General features: G+C 42.2%; 1 protein-coding gene across 1 annotated transcript in view; it reads right to left on the reverse strand.

Moving 5' to 3' along the window:
• The window catches only part of kcnh7 (potassium voltage-gated channel subfamily H member 7), a gene marked incomplete at its 3' end in the record, with an annotated part of 54,719 nt that extends 38,427 nt beyond the window's left edge, over nucleotides 1-16,292 (reverse strand). The window contains exons 1-2 of the mRNA XM_083776723.1: nucleotides 16,174-16,292; nucleotides 15,463-15,693 (exon numbers count right to left, since the gene is read on the reverse strand). Coding sequence (XP_083632849.1) covers nucleotides 15,463-15,693; nucleotides 16,174-16,249 — 307 coding nt within the window. The 5' untranslated portion in view covers nucleotides 16,250-16,292. The remainder of the gene's footprint in view (nucleotides 1-15,462; nucleotides 15,694-16,173) is intronic.
• Nucleotides 16,293-16,592: the final 300 nt, after the last annotated feature.

The following is a 16,592-nucleotide window of genomic DNA, read 5'->3' on the forward strand; positions in this document are numbered from 1 at the left end:
GTCCTTGCTGTCAGGGCTTTTTTGAATAAAGCAATAAGCATCTAGCGCATTAAATATTTACTGTCTTTTTTTTTCAAGGGCATTGGGGTTCTCCACCATTACATGGAGAAACTCTCTATTCATCTCTTTTTCACCTCTGAATTATTCAGCGGATTCAAGGATACGGTGTCTTCTAACCACATTATGTACAGGGAGTTACAATGATTAATGTAATTGAATCATGTAATTGAAATCAAGCGACACCGAACTACAGTAGACTGTTTGGGATGAATGGAAGTAGAACGCATTTTCACATATAGTCGGGTAGTATACCATAGAGAATTAACGGCCCCTCATTTCCAGCCAAAACAGTCATTTCAGCAGAAATGTCTTTGGGCTGGAGTTCACCTTACCAGATGGAAAAACAATACCATGCTTAAAGGGTGAGCCATGGGTCCCCACTCATCCTGTCCCCTGCTGAATGTCACCCCTACCAAAATGGATCAAAGAAAACACTCCTCAAGTCTCCTCGCTAATTCAGCAGAATTTGGATCGTTAAGAAGTTGATTAGCTCATATCTGACCTCAGTGTTCCTCATTATAGCTTGTAAGCCAATTTGGCCCTCAATGTTGTTTACTTGTCCTTGCAAAAAATAACTGTAAGACAAGAGAATATAAAGTCAGTCACCTAGAACAGCGATTCCCAATCTGTGCACCGGGGCCCACTGGTAGGCCGTGAGGATATTACAAGTGGGCCCCCGGCCCCGAATCATTGGCAAAACACTACGATTTTAATGATAACAGAACGGAACATTAATATCAAAATACTATGCTGTACATGCAAAGAAATAGATTTTCTTTTTTTTTTTTTATATTTTTTTGCGGCTTACGCCTTTTATTGATTTTTGAAGGGACAGACAGTAGGCTGACAGGAAACGGGAGAGAGATGGGGGGATGACATGCAGTAAAGGCCGTGTCGGGTCCGGGAGTCGAACCCGCGGCACACTGCGACTGGATTACCAGTCCGGTGCCCAGACCGTTACGCTACGGCCTGGGCCAAGAAATAGAATTAAAAGAAAAGAAAATGTCATGGTATTTTTTCCTTTAAAACCTTGAAAAATATGTTAATTGTGATACCGATAAATAGGAACTTAAAGTATAGGCTATAGTTCCATTAATACAAGCCGGAACACAATCGATTGATTGACCATTGAAATAAACATGATCTGAAAATGCAAAATCAGCAGCAAGGTTGGGGCTATGTGTGATCAGCAGAACTATTCACTGCCCCGTCTGCCCGCCATGGTGATTAGAAGGGCTTGCTGCAAAAGACAGCCCTGTGACGTTGATTGAGTACAGCTGTGAAGTTTCCTGCATGCCTGACTTCCAATGAGAGCCAAGTCGTCTGCTTAAGGTACAGTGCCGGTGGGTTATGAATGACAAGGTTTTTTTTGGCTCACTGTAGATATGTTTGGGACTTTAGAAGCATGTATTTTGGTATACTGTACATGTTTGAAATCATGATGTTACATAAATTACATGTTTCATAAAAAATGATGGCGTCTCAGTGAAGTATTTTATATCACAGCACAGCTGTGGCTGAAAACATGTGTGATGTGTACTTTGCACCATCATTTGTTTCCATTTTTTATACGCTTCTGTATTTATGTGTCATTTGTATATTTGGTTCGTTATTTCAGTTTTCAGCTATTTCCCTATACAGTATGTGTCAATCCACCTATTGGCCTGGTGTAGACTACATGTGTCTCCTTCTTTTTTAAATATACTTTATTTAAATTATTCATGGTACAATTTATGCAGTCATATTACATTGAAGTTGGTATTTTGAAAACAAGTATGCACATGGCATTGCCAGCTGCTGCTTTTCACCTGACAGCAAGGGGTTTCACCGGGGCAGCAAAACTCCACGAGTTTCCTACTAGATCCCTTCCCTGCTGAAATGACACCCCGGCCAGCCAGCAGGAGTTGCTAGTGCCATGCCGAGGACATGATCCTTTCCTACCTTCCTTGCCTTGAAAAATGGCAATTGTGTTCATTTGAGCGAACGCTCAAGCCGGAGGCACAGCTGCTGGGAACTGTACGGGTCTCCGCTTCTTTCCGGTGGTGGCCGGGTGAGCGTTTTTACCTCTGCACTACCCGCCCCTCCACCATGCCATTAAAACATACTCTGCCTATTAACTCACGCCTCAACCCTGTTTTGTTGTGGTTGGCATGTTATTTGCTCCATGTAGAAAGGAGACAGGGTGGACATGTGAGCCATGACAGGAGCTGGATTCAAACTCGGGTCCTCGTGAGTTCAGTTCATGGTCAGTGCACTAACTGGCAGAACCACAAGGCACCCCATGCATCTCTCCATCATAGCTGCCAGACTGTTGGGCTCATTGTACTGTATGTCTGTAGTGTAGAGTGCAAGTACAATAGAGCTGTAGCCTGTATCAAGTAAAGCAAAATATATGTCATGGTTACAATAAAAAGAAAAATCCATTGTCAAGGAGTCAAGGACAAACCTTCATAATTACATTTAACACGATTGCAATCTTTTAATAAAGTTGTCAAATGTAAATGGTTAATATGGCAAAATTAGGCAATATGAATAGCTTTCAATTTGTCTGATGGCTTCACTTAGCATTCTGTTGTTTATTTACTTGTTCTCTCTTAAATGCCTGCAAATAGTAAAAAACCTATTCATATAATTATGAACACAACACATCTCTCTGCTCTCATCTAAGCATATGCATAAACAGTATATGCTTTCATACCGATTCAACAACACATATGGGTCTCCTCTTTACAGCTATACTTATTGTGTTGGTGCTATTTGGTTTCCCATGAATTTCCCTAAGGTCCACCTCAGCTCCTCTTCTGTACTACTGTATGAGCATAGTATTACCGCAGCATATCACAACTGTCAGGAGGAATCATGCAGAGAGGAGGATAATACGCCACTACTGCTTTTATGTGTGTTGTAATAGCCCTCCATACATATGAGCTTCACTGTTCTCTGTCATCATTTCAGGGTCTGCTCTTTCTGTCCGCACCCCTCTTTATAGGAATCTTTAGACCCTGCACTCGTGTGTTTTTGTGTGTGTGTGTGTGTGTGTGTGTGTGTGTGTGTGTGCGTGCGTGCATGCTTGCTTGCTTGTGCTTGTGTTTGCACGCACTCGCACACAGCCTCACCTCATTTTTCTCTACAGTATATTCAGCAAATTTAATATTGTTGCTGTCAGGCAGAAACCTTGTATCTCCATATTTAAACATTTAGTTTCTTTCTTAAATTAATGGACTATACTTCCTCATACTACGTCACCTAAAAGTAGGAAAAATAGCCGATGTAGAAGCACACGGCGTGTCACAATGCGACTGCTATTTGTTTTTAAAAACATTTACATTTTAGTACTTGAAAGTCCATCTGGTGGTTTTATAGATGTTGAACCTCTATAAAAGTATTAACAAGAGCTTGTGACTAAATTTGTGACTAAATTATAACTACATTGGATCCATTGCAACACACGGTCCTTTATCCATTTACTGAAAATTAGTAAACGTTTTGGACATACAAGGTTTCCGTGCAACAGCGACAATAGCTATTAGGCTCTGGCAAACACAAGTGAAATGTAATAAGCCATGTGCAGGAGAATGCCAGCCTTTCTAAGCTGAGGATGTTTATTCATACATTTTCTTCACCTCCCACACCCCATTATGTTATTTTGGTACGCCATAATACAGCCTCAGCCACAGCTCATGATTATCAGTTCATGATCATTATCATCATCATTGACTGATCATATTTACCAATAGAACTATATAATGTACACAATATTTATACAGTACCTGTTAATACTACTGTTAATAGTGTTGATATACTATTAGTGCACCTTGACTACATTTTTTACTAACCTGTTAACTGTTTTATTTTATTATCCACGCCAGGACTTTTATCCATCGCCTCAGTTCCTATCAGTATCTGTCAGATTTTTCATATTCCATTCCAATTGGTAATAATTGGCCTCCACAATTTACGGGAGTGGCCCGTTTTGAACAAAATGCCAAAAATCATGAACGCTGCCGTGAAACCTTGTACACACATCCCCACCAGCCGGCCAAGGAAGAATCTGCTATTCTTTTTTATCTGAATGTCTGAATCTGTCCTGTGATTCATAATTGTGGTACTGCCAGTGCCATGTCAACATCTATACAAAAGTCGTAGCAAACTGTAGTGCGGTATTTCGCTCAGAAAACACAGCCCAACAGGTAAGTTCCACCCTCGAGAGCAGATGAGGCAGAAAGACAGAAGACCACGTCAGAGCCTGGGACGTATCATAGAAGGACCGTATGTACCTAATCACCTGCTACATCAACTTGAACTTGCAGCACCTGTGTGGGAACACCCTGGTCGGAGCAGACGATATCAAAGCAAGCTCTCTCTGCCTCATTGCGAGACGTCTCGGGTGGAGGAACGTGTGAACGACGTAGGGCGGTGAGGGAAACCACCCACTTTAATTCAAATCCCATTCGATGTGATAAATTGATAATATGAATTCTGACTTACCGTGTGTGTTTCTCTCTCCACCAAACAGGGCAAGTGATACACGCTCAAAAGTAGTGCTACCAAACCACTAAGCAGAGCAAATGGAATAAACAAAGGATTGGAAAGGAGGAACGACAACTTACCGAGTACATGTATACGGAAAAGGAGTGAAACACCTACACTACCCTTCGAGTACAATACTCTACTCGAATAGAGTATAAATACTTACCAAGGAGAAATCCTATATCCTATTCACTTGAATTAACTGACAGTTTCACTTACCTCGTTTGAACTGCTTTGTCTGAAGACCTAGAAGCAAGCCTAAGTTATCGTTTACTTACCTATGGATTCTTTTCAGTTACTTACCTCTGAAGATTCTGTTGATATTATAATGACCTACCTGTGATGTACCGCGATGACTCCATCCAGTGACGACTCCTGCCCAGTCCTCGATCCCTGTAAAAAGATCTTACCTTTGAACTGCTTTTCCCCCCAAAAAAAGAAATAGAAGAAGTGACGTGAACGTGACTGAGTTTTGGTGTATCAGTCCCCATAGTATGATTATGCATGCTACGCAGTCAAATCCATTCTGTAAAAGGATTAATGAATAATTCTGAGAGTGTACGAATGGAACAACATTGACCTACAAGGTCCACTTCTTCTTCGTGTCCGGCCATCCTCTCTACTGTATTTCACGTCTTTCCAGTGGTTGGCACAGGCGAGTGCAGCGGCATTTGGTTCGGCCAGGGCATATCTCCAGTACATTGTGGAGCAGAGATACATCTCATGATGTGGTCCATTGTTTGTGGTTCCAGAGATATAAGACAAAGAAACACATCCGTCTCTCTCATTCCAATTATTTGTAGCTTATAGGTAAGACTAGCTATAAATCTCACAACTCATTCAAGAAAGAGTAGGTATATTAGAGTCCTAAACAGAAGCAGATGTGCTATTTGTCTTCATTATATTGTCCAATTTATCCTGCTGCTCCAGAAATGGGGAGCTGTGATCGAAGTCAGTCCAATGTTGACTCTAAATGGTCTGTCAAATGTTCTCATGCTTGCACCGGTATAGTAGATGATCTAGCACTGAGGCTGATGGCAGCAGGAATGCAGATTAATTCTTAAAACATGCCGTATATGCCCAACACACTGATAAGCTGAGAGGCTTAACTGTGGGCAGTGAGGGAAAAAAATGCATGACATGACTATAGCATCCCCCCACTGTGCAGTAGTTTATGTCAATGAAAGAGGGATTCCTCCATTCATTCCCTCACATCAAGAGACCACAAGCGAATGCTTCCCCGTGCTGGCCGAGCTGCGCCTTTGGCACCTGTGGTGAGAATGAAGTCATTGTGTGCAGAATGCAGATCAGCACGCTGTTCATGATGGAAATTTCATTACAGTAGATTCTATTTCCATCATGAATTATTAATAAAAAACCCTGCCACTTAATCACGGAATCTTTTATACTCTGTGCTCTAATGAGGATTCAAAGATCAAACGTCATGTTCAGACAAGTCTGTAATTTATCCTAAAAATGCATGCAGCATAAAAGTAATAAGTACAGTAAGTAACTACTATCCACTTTAATTTAGCAGTATTTAAAAAGAGGCAATACTCAAAACAACAGAAGCTTCACATTAATCTGAATCGGCTGCAGTGGAAAGAAACAAGCTTATTTTTTTTGCATTTTGTTACAAATGCATCCAGCAGTAGGCTACAGCTTTTAAAAATGAGCCTACAGCCCCAGACTATTTCCTGGTAGGACTCGCTTCTAATGAATACTGACATGTTTATTGTTTAGGGCTATTTTTGCTTAAGCCAATACTCTACTTCACTGGGGCATAGTCAATCGGGACTGGGGCATGTTGAGAGAGGGCATGCAAGCTAACCCTTTGTTTACTCTTTTTTGCCTTAAGTGGCAATATCTCGCCTCAGTGATACTGCTGTAAGCCACACAGCCTGGCCTAATTTCATCTTCAATCAGTGTCTTCCAAGCCATCAAGGCTAACTAGCAACGCTAGATGTAAGTGCGTAGCATTTGTGTCTGCAGTTCTCAGTTCTATATTCTGTGCACCATGGTTTTTCCACCTCAGTTCAGCATGAACACTGTCAGAAACTCTAAATGCAATGGATGTTAATTATCTTAATAATTATCATTATCTTAAAGTAACTGATTAAGAGGGAAAAACCCAGATGGATTTGGCACGACTATTAGATTACTTCCTACGACCGACGGTATCAGCATCCCGTGAGATGAAAATATTAATTCGTATCGTGAGGCTTGTTCCGTGGTGACGTTCAAAGCTCCATCTGCTCCCCCTCATAACTAATACACTTTGTTTCACATCCTAATTAGGGACAGCCATGCTTGCAAATCACCCCTTTGTAGAATAAATTATGCACATCTTGCTATAATTAACATCATAATTATCAGCACTCTGTTTTCTCTTTATGACAAGGTAAAGTTACACTGTGTAATCTTTAAATTTCCATACCGAAAAGATGGAATGATTTAACCTGCTGTGACCCCCTATTAAATCTGATCTTTAATTCTTTTTTTACATTTTTTACATCTCCTCATCATAACTTGGATGGATTGACTTCAACTTCAATAAACGTCCCTGAACATGATAAAGGAAAGTTTCTGGATGTATTTCAGCATGTGCAGTGAGAAACCAAAGAGGACTGAGAATGATGAAAAATGCATGTGCTTTCTTTTTGAGAGCAGCCATCCAAGTCTCTCTGAGGCCACTCCTCGTGCTCAATGGGCACCCAGTGTCCCCTGGACCCTCCGCTTGCACCGCTACCGGACCCCCCTCAGCAGGGGCAGGGGGTCCGTCACTGCGCTGGGAGGGGAGTCTCCTATGAAACCCTGCACCCACGCGTAGCACATGGCCCTGATCATTCAGCGTGGTTAAGCTGCGGCTGTTATGTTAGCCATTATCCATTTAACTTCCCTGCGCCGTGCGGTGTCAGCTTCCTTTCATTCAGTTACAAAGTATTATTACACCCGGAGGAATAGGATAGTTTTACAAAGGCAGTAAGGGAAAGCATTTATCTCATTGATTATGCATAGTCTTTTGGGGAGGTTGAGAGGATAGGCACGTCTTCTCTTGCCTTTCCAGACGTTCCAGTATTAGGCAGGCCACTAAATTAGTGTTGAATTTGCTGGGGGATGGAGAGGAAATCTATGTTTTTTATATGATCCCACACATCCTATCCAATATATATTAAAATTGCACCCATCCACCCATGGTTGAGTGGGTCAGTCAGTCAGTCAGTGGACCCTTGGACCATTGTGGGGCCCAATAGGGCCATAATGTAGAGTCATGGGGCATATATGGAGTCAGTTACATGCGCATATATTATGGAGTCAAATGCACATAAACCCCATCAAATGCATAAATATGGAGTCAAATGCACATAATAAATTATGGATATCAACATGCACTGATGTAAAAAAAAAACTGAAAGCATTCAACATGAACTGATGTCAGACACAACAGAAGGGCCCCTTTTATTCGCTACTCTCCCTCTGCCAACCTGGGGAGAGCCCCGAACTGAGCTCAAGCTTCTTTCCATGGATGAAGAGTGAGCAGGTCGCTTCTTATCACCTGGTAGGACGTAGCGTGTGGAAGGAACACGTTATTCCAACCAGTTCCTTTCCCCTCCATCAGGCACCCCGGCTGGCCAGGGGGAGGCAGTTTAGAGACCAGGATTAGGGTACCTACCTACACGGACACGGTGGAACATGCAAACTCCACACAGAAAGGCCCTTTCGTCAACCCCGCCTAGGGTATGGGAGGACAGAACGCGCCCCCAGCGTCGCCAGTAGGAATTGAACCCGTGAGGCACAATAGAAAGCATCCCTGACATCCCTATTCTCCCATGTCTCCTAGCTGCTCTCTGCTTTTTCTTCTTACAAATAAAACCCCAACAACAACAATAAAGTGGAAATGCCCTTATGACTTTCTGTGCCAGCACTGTTTATATGCTCCGCATTGTGCCACTAATTATATATAGTGGATATAGTGCCCTGCACAATTTTTGCTAAATGTTGTTTACATTTTGAGAACCCTGCTACATTTATATTCCTGTTAAATCTACCGGTATATTGGTGCTTGTTCATGGCAGTATTGTTATTGGGAGACTGGGGTTTCAGCCAACTTATGGACCACTTCACAACTTTTCAACCTATCTTCATATAATAGGTCCTCATTAATAATCATGATAAAATGGCACGATTTTGTTCTACTCAGTCTGTGTCTCATAGGAGGGCTGTGGGCAGTTTAGAAACCGTCTTCCAGTGACATCAACATTAGGCAGATTATTTTTTAAACAATATGTTTTTACAAAAATGTTTAGATTTTCATTATCGTGAGAACGATGACTTCCATTTTCGCATTGCAACTTTTCAGGACTAGAAAGCCTGCAGTTTTTATTAGCTTGTATTCCCCATCGATGATGTCACTGGAAGATGGTTTCTGAACTGCCCACAGCCCTCCTATGAGACACAGACCGAGTAGAAAAATAATTGCGCCATTTTTTTAAATTATTAGTGAGGATCTATTGTCGCTGTACCGCACTGTTGTGACGAAAAGAGAGTTGAGCCAGAAGGCAAAGCTCTCTGTCTACCGAGCAATCTTCGTTCCTACTCTCATCTATGGTCATGAAGTGTGGGTCATGACCGAAAGAATAAGGTCACGAATACAAGCGGCTGAAATGAGTTTTCTTCGACGGGTGGCTGGCATCTCCCTTAGAGATAGGGTGAGAAGTTCAGTCACACGAGAGAGACTCGGAGTAGAACCGCTGCTCCTTCGCCTGGAAAGGAGCCAGCTGAGGTGGTTCGGGCATCTGGTTAGGATGCCACTCGGGCGCCTCCCTAGGGAGGTCCTCGACGCATGTCCCACTGGGAGGAGACCCCGGGGCAGACCAAGGCGCAGTTGGAGGAAATACATCGACTCTCTGGCCTTGGAACGTCTCGGAATCCCCCAGGAGGAAGTCACTAATGTTGCTCGGGAGAGGGAAGTCTGGAGCTCTCTGGTGGAGCTGTTGCCCCCGCGACCCGACTACGGATAAGCGGTTGAAGATGGATGGATGGATGGATGGTTGAAAAGTGGTGAAGTGGTCCTTTAAGAGGGGGTGGGACGAAATGAGGAAACCAAGAGAGAGAGCTGGAGGTTTTTTGAGAGAATCAGAGAAAGGAGGTGTGGACAAACAGGGACAATAAGTGTTTAAATAAGTTCTGTAAATTGTAAAGTTCTGTTTGCATCTCAGTTGGGAGCCACAGGCTTTGTGTTCAGTGTGGTTCTATATTAGTTTAGCCCTGTGAGGAAAAACGGGAGAGTTTGTATGTTTCAGTAAGCTGTCCATCACCAGCAGTGTAACCAAATGAACGCTAGGCTAACGCTAAAAACAAGCAGAACTGTCCTCAATCACTGGTGACTACAGGTGGACAAGTGTGTGGAGGATGTTTTTGCACCAATTTTCAAGTGAGTATGATCACTACAGTACTGTATGTGAGAACTGAAAAAACAAACAAACAAAAAACATTTGTTGTAAAGGATAGAAAGTTCATTAGTGTGTGGGTTTTCCTTTGAATATAGTGTGCTTGAGGACATTGCTGCACCATTGCTGACAAATAGAAGTGCTCTACAGCACACTATTCACCTGGAACTAGAAGTTTGGGACACTGCAAGTCTGCAACTAATGCACAGGTTTGCTAACTAAGTGTGAGTACAGACCATCCATCTAACTGTGAGAATTTTCCTATGAGCTCCAACAGCGCGTCAACGTCTGGTACCACAAACCACAGGGTATCTTTCTTTATTTTGTTTGGGAATTTATTGTAGTTCAATTTTGTATTTATTTTTATTTTATCAGGGTCAGAAGGATTTTGAGGCAGGGTCAGTGACGCTGTTCACATGCTGTGAAATACATAGTAAATAGTAAGAAACATTCTTTCTATATTATAAAATGCAATTGTTGTGTTGGGTATTTCAAGAGTAATGTGAGTTATTTGGTGAACAATAAGCTAACCAGGCCTCTTTGCACCTGATTTAAGTTATATGTAACATTCGACTAATCGCAGTGCACACATCCCGATTTTGTGGCCATTACCAATTTAGTGAGTGGGCTACAGATATTTCCCTTTAAAAAAAACTTAATTACTGGTAATTTCATCGTCTACTCTGGCTTTTGTGAACACCCCAGACAGTTTTTAAGTTGCTTGATTCAGTCTTTAGATATTAGATATTCATTTTAGCTACAAAATAAAGGCGCTAGATTGCCAGCAGATATGGCAGATTTTACTCTGAAAAGCCCCTCCCTTCCGATCTCCCCCAAAACCGGGAGGCATAATCTTCCGTTCTTACCTCATGCTGGTCACGCTAAAGTCTCCCTAAAAACGTTAATATTCCAAACGAGATGCATGCTGAAGTCAGAAATTAAGACAGAACATAATTGTCCCATGGAAAACCATGGAGAGCTCCATAGATTATGAGTTAATTACGAGCCATTCTTTTGGAGCCATAAACAAAGAAGTGAACTACAGCGTGCATGCGCAAAACACAAGGAGTATGGTGCAGATTATATATTTTTTTAATCAATAAAAAAAGCCCTAAAGACGTCCAAGGCCACCTGCGGTTTGATTAGAAAGGATGTGTATTGTGTATACACATCCAAGGCTTAATTAGTGTTAAGAGGCGGATATTCATAGCTACTGTGGAGTCAGTACTGCTACTACAGAGCTCAAGAACCTGATGTTGGATAGGAAATTGTGGAGGGTAGGGATCCAGGAATCCCAAGTTGGTGTTGGCTAGACCTCACTCTCACAACAATCTGGGAACCCATCGGCAAAAAAAACCCCAGCACCCTCCGCTGTTTGTTTCCTTTGAATTTGCCTCTGGGGGCAGGCCCCAGTAGAATGTGAATAACAGGATGTTGGCCTGTTTGGCCCGGCCTCAGCCCTCCACTTCCTGTGGTGTGCCTGTGTTTTCATTCCCACTATCAACAAGTGTATACACATTCTGAATGGCCTTGCTGACAGCACATAATCTGTTCTTGAGACATTACTCTCGCAATAACCAACTACTTAGCTGCCCCGGCCCCTTTATATACAAACCCATTGTAACTTCAAACTCTGTTTGTGGTGTTCACAAAAGCCTGAGTAGATGAAAGAATTACCAAAAGTTAAGTTAAATATCCCTTTAATGTAAGTATTTGTTGTATGGGTAAAGCTTAACATTTTGTTACCAAAACTTCATTGTCCCTGATGTCAGTCGCAAACCCTGACTACTATAATAGGACGGTGGGGTGTGTGTATGTGTGTGCATGAATTTGTGCGTGCATGTGTGTTAATGTGTAAAAGTGTGGAGTGGAGTGCAATCGAGAACACACTTATTAGGCTGAGTCATACTTGATGTAATGCTAGTTAATATCATCACCTTTAAAAGTTAATTCTCTCTCTCTGAAAATCCTCCCCATGTTGATTCATTTTCTGTTCTCTTTTCAACATGAATGCTGTGTGCTTTGTGACTTGTAGGTGCATGGAATATAGAGGCTTTAGTTAAATGACCTGTTAATATGATGGATTAACTGATTTGTATGGGCACTGATAGCTTAGAATGGGGTCAAGAGAGGAGACATGATGGCATACAGCTACTTTCCGCCCCATCAGCTTCAGTTTGTAGAGAATCCAACTTGAATCAATAGCACTATGGCTCTAAAGGATGCCATGAATGTTTCATTTGCATTCCCCTATAGCTGTGGGAGCATGTGGATTGTGTCCTCTGTACGCATTTAATGCATTTACTCTGTAAGCTGCTCATTCTCAGTCACCACACTGTCAGCACTGACATCTTTATTCATGAGCACAGCCGCTCACTGTAGCTTCCTCTGAGGAGTATTAAGAGTCATGTCCTGAAGCCTTGATGCACACCAGGGAGGATTGGGAAGAGAAGGGAGTAAGGATTATGTCGGAATGCTTCTGTGGATCCTTGCGCTGCCACGCATTACAGACAGATGAAGTGCAGACGGCGTAGCGTTCAGTTTATGGGAGGCTAAAGCCTGATTTGCACTTTTGGGGACATGTTGTCACACGACGGCATGAAAAAAAAAGGTGAAAGAAGTTGACATATTTTTTGCCAAGCAACATGTCACGTGATCGGTGAAGCATAAAGGCTTAACTGAAGTTGCCTTGAAATCCTACTTGTCAAGAGCTGAGCGGGTAGAGTCGTCGCCGGCGGTCCCTGGAGTACTTTGTGTAATTGTCTTGCAGGTTCCTGAAACCATCTATTCAAGCGTAGTAGCAGCATCTGGCTCAGGTTTTTCCCCCTGATTAGGTAGCCTGAAACAATGCTTGGACCGATGGCTGCTGATGCTAGATTAAACATGCATCTACCGGTATAGCCTAGAATTTCATTTCATCTAGCTCACAATGAAAATTACATTTCTTTCCCATTTTTGTTCATGATTAAATTAAATCAAATGCAGAAAATATGCCCATGATTCCAACTATAAAAACCTTTCATCTTGTTTCATCCTGAAAGAGTGGTGATTTTGCAGGCCCTGTCATAGCCTCAGTGGTGACTTTAAAGGGCTATAATCATGATGACCACAAAGAACCCTGCTCAAGGATAGGAGGAGGACAGCAGGTTTGCTGCCTCTGCAGTTCACCATTTATGCAAGGGCTAGGATTTTGTCTGAAAATTAATGACAACCCCGTTACAAACAGCAAGGGTGTCCAGGTGCAACACCAAAGACCAAAATAGTTATACCCTACAGTATAACATGGGGAACTTTTGGTTTTGCAAATCTGCTATGAGTATGAAACATATATCCCATCTGAATGTTGACCTGTATGACGGAGCGTTGTACAGTTAAATATTATTTGCTATGTTATACCTATCTTATAGTTATACCTACCTGCGTGGGAGCTAAATGCACAATGACGTGACATGAGCACATACTGAACTCATTCTACATACTGGACAAGTGGCAAGCAAATCTATTCAAGTATTTCTTCATTAAAGCAGTCTGGAATTTACAGGGAAACAGGTCCACGTTGGACTCAAATGAACTTGCCGTCTTTCTCGTTCACTCTCACTCCTCCTCCGCCTCTCTAACTTGCTCCTTCGCTGCCTGCCTGTCACAGCAGACAAAACGGCACCATGTCATCATCATGGCACTTCACCAAGCCCCTCCTGATCGTGTCAGCTGTGATCTGGTCCCTGCTGTACGCGTCTTAGCCACGATGCTAACTGGAGCTACAAATCACACGTTTGGCAACCAGTAGCCTACTTAATTGAGGCACCCGTCCCTGTGATGCTATGTAAAATTTGGGCGCCAAATATAACAGCACATGTACAGGTAATTCCACTCCTGTGTGGTCTTAATATAATACACTGTTGAGACCAGTTGTGTTAATGGCGTGGTACCTGCCATGCTAATTATTACAGTAGACCTCTTTCATAATGTGGTGGGTATTTCATTCTCACTCGCCCTCTTTGCATTACCATATAGTAAAACAAACGTGCACACACAGCACCACACCAGTCAATAAACCTAAAGGTGAGCACTACATGAGTAACGTTATTATCCGAATAAATACAGCAATGTGAAACATTGTTAAAGGCAAAGCCACACAGGTTTTTTAACCATTTGTAAGTCAGAGAGTGTACAAACATTTGTACACTCTTTTACTGTGTAGCAGAATATCCTTGCTGTTTTTGCCTGTCAAGGGCAATGTCTTCTTCCGCTCCTGTAATGCTGCGTGCACACGGGCAGACGCAAAGATGCAAAGCTACACAGTGTATTTGTAGCTGTTGTAGCTTTTACAGCAGCTACAAGCGTTGGATTTGCTTTGTAGCTTCACGTTGCTGGCTTCCATTGACAATGAATGGTAGACTGCGTGGTTGCATCTGTCCGTGTGAAGGCAACATGACAGACCAGGGCCAGTGCTCAGAATGCCAGGTTACATTATGGGATGCAGAAAATATGCCCAAGATGGCATGATTCCAACTATAAAAACCTCATCTTGTTTCATCCTGAAAGAGTGGTAGTAGTGTATTGAGGAGGTGAACTCATCATCATTTTGGGAAGAAGATACATATGAACACAAATAGTCATCAACCTGTTTCAAAGGAGTGTTAAGTGTTTTGATAACGTGGTTATTGTTGTATTTGCATATATTTACGCATTCAGTTTTTGTTTAGTTGAGATAAAGACCAACACAGTTGGAGGCCTGCTCAGGAGGTCAACTTTCAGGGGCAACACGGACATGTCTCTGCGTCAGAGTACACACTGTCAAATCTGGAGCATTCATTTAACACCATGTATGAAAAAGTGACCCATAGCAGGGTAGTACCATACTTAAGTACAATTTTGCTTTACTTTACTTGAGTATTTCCAATTTCCAATACGTTTACTTCTACTCCACTACGTCTCAGATCCAAATATTGTACTTTTACTTCACTACAATTATTTGAAAGCTTGAGTTATTAGTTACTTTGTAGATTTTGATTATTATTACAAAACAAGAAAACATACATTAACCACTTCAGCCCTATACATTTTGGGCCATTTGAAAATAGCCGATCTACAAGCTCGCATTGCGACGCATTGTGAGCTTGTAGATCTGCTATTTTCAAAATATTTGTATACATTTGAAAACCTGAAATGGTACATTCTCCATATTGAACACTTTCTACTTTTGGAACTTTAAGTGCATTTTGATGCCAAAACCTTTGTACTTTAACTTTGACATTTACCTGTAACGGAGTAGTTCTACATTGCAGTATTGATACTTTTGAGTACTAACTTTGAGTACATTTTCCACCACTGCTGCTGTGACACAGCCACCCTGCAGCAGCGAGTTACTGACTCACCATCCTTGCGGTGGTAGGTGATCTCCACCTTGTTACTGACTCACCATCCTTGCGGTGGTAGGTGATCTCCACCTTGCGCTCATCGGATCCGAGCAGAGCCTGGGCGACCTCGCTGATGGCATGGCTGTCGGTCAGCTGGCCATGGAGGAAGTCACAGGTGCACGGCCTCTGCATGATGTCCGGCCTGGAGAAGCCGGTCATCTCAACAAATCCGTCGTTGCAGTAGATGATCGCACAGTTCTCCACCCTGGCATTGGCTATCACAAATTTACGATCTGCAGGAGGAACAAAATGGCAATTGTCTGTGAAGGTGCTTTATAGGCTGCTGTGGAACATAATCATATCATACATACATAACCTCTTAACCTTCATATTGGTGTTATATCATCAAGTACAAATATTAAATGAATGTTTAATCACACACACACACACACACACACACACACACACACACACACGTGTGTGTATTCCAAATTCAATGCAAGTATGTAGAGCAATAGCACACAATAGCTTTACTTACAACAATAACCATTGACACTTTCTGACACTAAACCTCACTTTATTTGCTGTGGAAATGTTCTTACAATTTCTCCAAAGCACACACTAAGCATTAATTGCCCATTCAGTCGAGAGTATAAGGCATTCAACCAGAATATTTGGTATAAAGCTAAATAAAGACATGTATATACTGTACAATTAAACTTTGTTACATTGGCCTATATGGCCATCAAATATCATATTTATCAAATACTTACTTTGTCCTTCGAATTTCCGTATTATTATTCCAAGAAATGTGTTTTGTGGCGCAACGTGACCTCTTCGCACAGGCATGTTTGGACACGGAATATCCCAAGATCGTTGAGTAAAAGTTATAGTTGCTGGCTGATATTGCCTTTTCCACGAGTCATACTCGGAACAAGTAGGCTACTCTACGTCCAATTACCTTTCCTAGTTTTCATCGAAGAGTTCCTCAGCCTGCATGCGTACCAGAGCATTTAAATGCCTCCTCACCGAAACGCACGGAATCGGGGAGGATAGCTTGGGTCAGATCCAGTTCGCAAACCATTTCTCGTTGGATGCGATCTTCACGTCCTCTGTAGCGGTGTGTTGGACGAATGCAGCGGACAAGGCTTCATAATATGCCAAGGGGTGTGACGTTGCTCCCTGGGGGCTT

This window comes from Protomyctophum parallelum (assembly GCF_964188405.1).
Source record: "Protomyctophum parallelum genome assembly, chromosome: 11".
In the NCBI taxonomy this organism is placed as follows: Eukaryota; Metazoa; Chordata; class Actinopteri; order Myctophiformes; family Myctophidae; genus Protomyctophum; species Protomyctophum parallelum.